The sequence below is a fragment of the Mustela nigripes genome, chromosome 1 (genome assembly GCF_022355385.1).
Source record: "Mustela nigripes isolate SB6536 chromosome 1, MUSNIG.SB6536, whole genome shotgun sequence".
In the NCBI taxonomy this organism is placed as follows: domain Eukaryota; kingdom Metazoa; phylum Chordata; class Mammalia; order Carnivora; family Mustelidae; genus Mustela; species Mustela nigripes.
The window spans coordinates 235,832,473-235,840,460 of record NC_081557.1 but is presented as its reverse complement, the minus strand read 5'-3'; the positions used below and the strand labels follow the sequence as shown (position 1 = coordinate 235,840,460).

Below are 7,988 nucleotides of genomic sequence, written 5' to 3'. Positions count from 1 at the left end.
CAGAGCCCAACACAGGGCTTGATCTCACAAGCCCGAGATCATGACCTGAGCTGAAATCAAGAGTCAGATGCTCGACCAACCGGGCCACCCGGGTGTCCCTCTGCTGCCCCATTCAGATAGTCAGTATAAGAGAAACAAAATAGGATGCATTACTAGAGCACTCTAATCAATTCTTTAACGGAAACGAGCGTATTTAACATCGTTACTTGGAATCGTTAAGGATCCGCATAGAAGAGTCTACCACATGGTACAGTGAGTTTGAAGTTCAAGGGGCATACGTCCAAGTCTAGGCAGAGCATACCCTGCGTGGACCCCAACAAAACGACTTCTTTTCACTTTCTACCCCACTGGGCTGACGAGGGTCTCCCTCCTCGTAGCCACACTGCGGCATAACAGCCCTAATCCCCTCTCTCTTTCCGAGTCAGTTCAACACAACTTTAATTAAGGTTCCTTCCCTATGCCAGGCCCTGGGGACACTAAGACACATAGGGGGGGTGCCTCTGCCTTCGAGAACCCAGGGTCTAGCAAAGGGGACAGACACTAGTCTGTCAGGTCCCTGGGGAGGACTTATACATGGATTCCTGCTCTCACATGTGAGGGTACCCAGGGGGAGCCTGTAAGCTTGGTTCCTAGCAGAGCGCTTACCTGTGTGTCTGTCTGAGTGAGGGCAAATCCGTCTGATTTTGCCCTCTCTGGCTTGCGCTTCTTCTTCCCCTTCCACCATGGAATCACCTCATCTTCCCTCACTGAGAATCAGGTACCTGGGCCCTCCCATGCTCAGACAGTCCCTTTCTCCCTTCAGCAAGAAAGAATGAAAAGCCTGAGGACAGCCAGTTTTAGTAAGGAGAAATTCATTCCTGCTAACACGTTAAATAGCCCTCTACCCTAAAGACTGGGCTCCTGAAGGAAAACCTACCTGAATGATTTAAGACTGTTTCTATGTTGGAGGAGAGGATTGGGATCAACAGGGAAATCAGTGGCGATGAGCTGTCCTCGCCTCCCCTGCCCGATCAGCTTTCAAGCCCTCCGAGCATGAAGAAAGCTGAATCACCGCTGCTCTCAAGCCAGACACAAGGGTGACACAGAGGTGAGGACAAGCCACAGGACAGGAGGGCTGGAAATGTCTGGCTGAAGGCATAGAGGTCAATCCCAGGGAACTAAGGGAACCCTGGCCCCAGAGAGAGACTAAGACCCAGGTCCCATGCCTTTTCCAGTATGTACACGAGAGAAGAGGAGAAGGAGAAAGGAGTCTGAAGACAAGCACAGAGCTAATCTTAACACGGATTATAGCTGTAAAGGACTGGGCACATAAGGAAACTAAAAAATCGTGTTGGTTATGTCAACATACATTATTCATAGTCATTCATGCCCACTCTCTTACCATTTGTACGCAACGGCCATGTTGTGCTAGAACAATGAGGGACTTCAACAAATGTGGTTCAGAGTAGTTCTAAGTTTTATTCAATTTAGGTGAGCAAATGATACACCCGGATGCCTGCCTTCACAATGTCACCCTCCCATTACACAGTCCTCTATTCTCAACTTTAACAGCTGAACAATATCATTGCTTTTAAGCTATTAGACAGAAAGAGGTTGGAGGAGGTAGAGTTGAGTCCTTCTGTATTCAGTATTTCTCCTGATAACTTTTATTATCTGAACAATTGTTATACAGTGTGCCTGTTCCCTGTGCTTGGAATTCATGAATTCTTTTTTTCACTCAGGTGTTTCATAATCATGATAAGTAAAAATGAGAAGTTCCCACCTTTTTTTCCCCCCAACACATACACACACATATATATAGGTAGATGCCTTCCCAGTGATCTGGATTCAATCCTAACCTTAATAAATTATGTTTCCATGCCAGCTCAGTTTAGCGATCAATCAGTAAATTTTCTAAATTACCATCATACAGAGATTTGAGCCGGCTCATCGTCAGAAGACCTACAACCAGCGAGGAATCACGGTGTTGGAAGAAGCAGGCAAAGGGTACTGGCTACTGAAGTGAAAGTGAGACTTCTTCTCTTCTGTTGCATTGGTTGCTTTGGAGCAGTCTGATTCTCTACCTGGAAGGTTTCCCTTCCGTCTATTTTGGTGAAAGAGGGAAGAAGGCTTAGTGCGCAATTGGACTTCTCTGGGTAAAAGGTAGGATCATAAATAAGAAATGCTTTTTTTAAAAAATATATAATCGTAGAGCAATCTAGTGATGGCTGTTTAAAATTTCAATTTTTAATCAGGTAGCATTGAAGAATCTTATGTTCTTGAACAGTATATTATATACAACTCTGAATAACAGGTAGATGAGAGAGTAAATGCAAGGATCCGACCACGGTCATTTTAAAATCTGATTACCTGGTAATACCTAGCGGACAAGTGGTGTCCAGAAAATCACTACTTCAGGGGAAAACACTACAAGCCTTTGGCAGAACCCCAGAGGGTTATATCCCTCATATAGCAGTCCATGTTTGGGACCGTGTAGGGAAAGACTTCCCAAATGTAAAACTAATTGTATACAAGAGCTATACACTGTGTTATCATTTAAATAAAATACGTCTTTAAATATGGAATTCTTGGAAAAACTCACTTCATTGTCCAAAATGCTGGAGACTACTTTGTTTTTTTAATTGAAGGTGAAAACCTTCATTATAGAACCTTCCAATCGGACGGGGCAAGAGGTTTTCATTTGTAGAGTATATTTCATAAAAACAGCTAGTGGCCAAGTCCCATCAGTGACAGCATCCTAAGGGAAGTGCTGTGACAGACGTACCTAGAAAGAGCATCAGTCCTTGCTGGCTTGCCTGCTCTCCCTGTCCCTGTGAGTCTTTGCAGGGAACAAATGAGTGTGGGCCGAGTCTCTGGGAGGCTAGAAAATCTTGCACTCGTTAATGGAGAAGAACCTCCTTCTGTTGCGTCTCCTGGCTTGGTTGACAGCAGTCCGGACAGCGCACTCGAACACCTGCTGAACCCCCCGGTTGCTGAGGGCTGAGCACTCCAGATAGCCCTTTGCTCTCACTTCCTGGGCCAGTTTTTTTCCATCTATGGCATTGATGCAGGAGGCCCTGTGAGGCCCCATCTCCCTCTGGTCTGTCTGGGTGGCCACCACCAGCACAGGGGTGCAGGGCAAGTTGCTCCTGATTTCGGCAATCCACTTGTTCTTGAGGTTCAAGAAAGAGTTATGGTTGGCCACAGAGTAGCACATCAGCACCACGTCGGCCTGCTGGTAGGACAGGGGGCGGATGCTTCGGAAGGCATCATTACCCGCTGTGTCCCAGAGGCCCAGGCTGATCTGGATGCCATCCATGAAGACGTCCACACCTGTGTTCTCATACACTGTGGGTTTGTAGGCCTCAGGGAAGGTCTCTGAAGTGAAGCGCACCAGGAGAGAGGTTTTCCCCACAGCTGAATCTCCCACCAACACACACTTGATGGAGCTCAGCATCTTCCCAGCCTGGAGTCCTAGCTACAAGTTCAGAACCCCAAGGGAAAGGGCCCTCAGTGGGCTGCTGAAGCAAAGGCCATTCAACGCAGCGAATGAAATCCGGAGGGGGTAGGGAGGAGGGTCGTGTTCTCAGGACCTCGGACAGCAATTCTCCCCTTCCATCCGAGGGAGATGTGCACTCTACATGAAAAACCTCTGAAGGCCAGTCTTCAACTGCAACCAGCTGCAAACAGAAAGAAACAGGGGAGGGGAAGATTGAGTCTTTCTTCTTCTTCTTCTTCATTTTTTTTTTTTTTTTTTTTTTTTAGAGAGAGAGAAAGCTCCTGCAAGTGGAGGAGGAGCGCGGAGAAGCAGAGGAAGAGAGAGAATGCCAAGGAGGAACCATGATCAGCCCAGAGCCTGATGCAGGGTCTGATCCCAGGACTCTGAGATCATGACCTTAACCAAAGTCACGAGTCGGTCGCTCAGCTAACTGAGCCACTCAGGAGCCCCTTTCCCTTTTTAAAGACGGGGCGCTTCCTCATTGGCATTCTAATTAAACACGGGCTCCCCTCAGTGTAGCCCTCCAACCCACTGTCCAATCACTCTCTCCTTTGGTCAGGAAAGCTGTGCACATACCCCAGCCCAGACACCCACAACCCCACCCAGCCAAGAAGCAGAAGCTGGTTTTTATCTCTAAATCAGCCCAGTGATTAAAAAAAAAAAAAAAAAAAAAACACCAGCAACTGCTCTGATATCAACATGAAAAAGACCTCAGTAGCAACCTGATGTGTGAATGCTCGCTTTCAAACAGCTCTCTGTTGGCTTCTGGTCCACGAGGTGGGGGAAGGCGCCGACAGTAGCTTCAGTTTCTAATAGATCCCAGCCACTTTGGGAACTGTGACAATGAGAAGCATAATGAGTGACCATATAAGCATGTCCCGTAATGTATTGATTAATCAGCCAGTCCTCGGTTTATGTGGGAATTTGCACTAAGGTCAGAGAAAAGAAATCACCGGAACTCTAAAAATTGGCTGTGGTTTTTCTCTTGATGTTTCGCCAAAAACTGGCTACAGATGTAATATAAACGGCACTGTCCTTGGCATTTTCTGCTTCTGAAATCAAGCTCTATAACCGAGACGATGACCTCGGTTTGAGCACTTGCTTAAAAGCAACCCTACTCAGTGTGTGTCCTTAAATAGGGCTGGATAAATGACAGCAGCTGAATTTCCTGAGAGGGTCAAATAAATTCTCATTCCCTGCTGGTGTGAGAGCTCCAGACGATGAGATCAGCCTTGAAGACAGTGTCCCGTCTGCCGAAGGACGTCATCGCAGGCCAACCCAGCCTCACACATAGGAAAGGTCTTTCAGACCAAAATTCAGAATAAAGGTTATTAGGACAATCTGGGCGTATAGCCTCCCTGACTGGTGATATTCCGACTTCTCGCGTGTAAAGCAATGTATAGTCTGCCTCGAAAAACAATTTTTTAAAAGATTTTAAAATTTATTTTAGAGGGGCGGTAGGTAGGGGCAGAGGGAGAAGGAGAGAATCCTCAAGCAGACCCCCTGCTGAGCAGGGAGCCACATGCAGGGCTCGATTCCAAGACCCTGAGATCATGACCTGAGCTGAAACCAAGAGCTGGCCGCTTAATTGACTGAGCCACCCAGACATCCCGCAAAACATAATTTTTAAAATACTATTTTAAGTTTAAAAATAGTTTATTTTTTTTAATTTTTAAAAATTTTAAATATTTTTTAAAATTTTAAATATTAAAAAAATACTTCTAAAAATGACTCTTCTAAATCCTGCCATTCTCTTCCAAGAAATCTTTATTCTTATCAACTTATAGTTTCTGTTTGTTTAATTTGAAATAATAGGCTTTGCAAATGAGTTAATCAAATACATAATTCACAGGAATTTCACGGATTCATTTTTTAATGACCCATGAGCTGGGTGGCTTTGGCTAAGTTACTTAACCTTGGGGAGCCCTGGTTTCTTCATGCAGTTATTTTAAGTATTCAGCATGTGGAGAGTCTGTCTTAGTACAGAACTTGGCGCATGGGACCAACAGGGAACCATCATGTTAGGTATTTCCACTACTGTTTATTTAAAATGCTAAATTTTAGGGACAGCTGTGTGGCTCAGTTGGTAAGCATCTGCCTTCGGCTCGGGTCCTGGTCCCAAAGTCCTGGGATCGAGCCCCGCATCGGGCTCCATGCTTGGTGGGAAGCCTGCTTCTCCCTCTCCCTCTCCCCTGCTTATGTTTAAAAAATAAATAAATGATATGCTAAATTTTAAATAAAAATTTAACTGGTGGCTCAGTCAGTTAAGCATCAGACTCGATTTCAGCTCAGGTCATGATCTCAGGGTCCTGGAATAGAGCCCCGCAGGACTCCATGCTCAGCAGGGAGTAAGGTTCTCTCTCTTGCTCTCCCTCTGTCCCTCCCCCCAACACTCTTGCACTCATGTGTGCACTCTCTCTCTCTAAAAAAATATAAAATAAAATGCCAAATATTGAATGTTGATGGCACTGGGGCTAGGATGTCAAGTGTTTGACTAGACTCTGTCTTGAGACTCACAATGGGTCACTTTCATGCACCATGGTCCTAGATATCTATCTCTTCGTCACGAGACCTCTGAGCGAGGTCTCCTTGGGGGGTTCTGTCAGGTCTCTGATTTTAGCTCTTTAGATCTACACATGGCTTAAATATACGCGTTTGTGACCCCCTCATTATTTGGTCCAGAGCCAAGACATTTTAAGACATTTTTGAGTTTCAGTTTGATGCTAATGGAGCAGGACAGGAACTAGGGGAAAATGTGCATGTGTCAGACTTTTGGTTATTAAATATAATCTTTCTAATAGATTGATTGAGCAAAAGCCAAATTTCCTGAGTAGATACCTGCAACAAGAAGAATACCAACTTTAAAGTTGAGTGGATCTGGAACTGAATCCTGGCTCAAAACCAACCCCTATGCGACAACCTTAGCAGAGTTTCTTAGCCTCCCTAAGTCTGTTTCCTCCTCTGTAAATCAGTGTAATAACATCAACATCACCGGGTTGCTGAGACAATTAACTATGTTTAGATGTATAAAGTCCCTAGCATAGTGCATAATGTAAACATACTATATGTACATAGTCAACACATAGCAAATATAGGTAAGTCCTACTTACATAAGTAAGTAGTCCTTATTATTAATGTCATTGTTAGATAATAGTCACTAAATGCAATGCTAAATGATTAATTGTAAGTGGGGAATTAGAAGTAGCCCTATAGAGTTCTCTCTGCCAAAGACTGCCTTGTAAATCTTACACTCAGCCATGATGACCAGAAAAGGGGGGATTTCTTCTTGTAGCATGAAAACAAAAATATAATGTGAACAAAGAAATTCCTATTTTGAGCCTTGCCACCTACCAAGCTTCCAAAAGTCAATGACATTCATTCCCAGCCAGCTCTAGCACTAAGAGTCACATCAGGTCAGCTCTCAAGGTCTCAGTTTCTCAAACTGAAAAGCAGTTAGATAATATTAACTTTCTCTGTGGTTCTATTAAAACTGAGACCAAAGGAGAAAACTTCATTACCTGCCTCAGTGAATACAAGAAGCTAAACCCCTGTATTGTTCTGTAGCAGCAAAGACAGATGATATACCTTGCCTTGACACACGTAGCCTTCAGCAGATGGCTAAATATGGAGCTGGGAGGTGGGGGAAGGGCCTCCGGTCCAGGTTAGAGCACTACCCTATATAGACATGACAGATATCTCCAGCTGGCGTGTCACATGTACCCACAAAAAAAGCCGTATGGGTCCCATCATACGGCTTCCAGCCTGATGGGCTTGCTTTCAGTGGAATTTCTCCTAAAATGAGAAATTCTCCCTAAAAGGGACTGTCGGTGAAAAACAGATGCGGTTTTTCCATGGTACTGCACAAATGGCTAACCAGCAGGAGGGCCCCCATTATATGTCTCTCAATGCAGAAAAGAGTTACTGAGAGTGATTTCAAGTGGAATCATGAGGGAGGCCACTAAAATGACCCTGTGAGGGTTTCAGTCACTTTGGAATCAATGCATCTTCAAACTCAGAAGCTCTCAGTTCTCAGTAACTTAAGTTCTGTCTCCCTTTATTCCTTTTTTCACTGTTTTCATGGAAAGTACACCTTCAATGGGGCCAGATGTGTTACACATAAAGAGAAGATGGGAGCGAGTCTTCATCCCCCCAAAGGTAACAGGGTAAGGCAGGAGCCTCCGTCCATTGCAGCAGAAGGACAGAGGTGGGCAAGAGGGAGGGCATAGGGATGAGGCGCCCTCATCCATTTCATCTCCTGGAAAGCTGAGGGCTATCTAATAGGAAATCTAGGATTCACTCTGGCCTCTGGTCCCATGCCAACTAACAGATCCCCGTTCTTCCCTAATGATCTTTCTTTGGACATACTCTGTGCTTCTTTCATTTAAAGTATTTTTTTTAAGATTTTATTTATTTATTTGACAGAGAGAAATCACAAGTAGATGGAGAGGCAGGCAGAGAGAGAGAGAGAGGGAAGCAGGCTCCCTGCTGAGCAGAGAGCCTGATGTGGGAC

General features: G+C 44.9%; 1 protein-coding gene across 3 annotated transcripts in view; it reads right to left on the bottom strand.

Annotated features, from left to right (window-relative positions):
• Positions 1-1,438: 1,438 nt before the first annotated feature.
• Positions 1,439-7,988, bottom strand: part of RHOH (ras homolog family member H) — a 47,367-nt gene continuing 40,817 nt past the window's right edge. For all 3 annotated transcript variants that reach the window (XM_059382836.1, XM_059382825.1, XM_059382815.1), the window contains 2 exons: positions 4,201-4,313; positions 1,439-3,659 (listed from right to left, as the gene is read on the bottom strand). In XM_059382836.1, the coding sequence (XP_059238819.1) occupies positions 2,861-3,436 (576 nt within the window). In that variant the 5' untranslated portion in view covers positions 3,437-3,659; positions 4,201-4,313 and the 3' untranslated portion in view covers positions 1,439-2,860. The remainder of the gene's footprint in view (positions 3,660-4,200; positions 4,314-7,988) is intronic.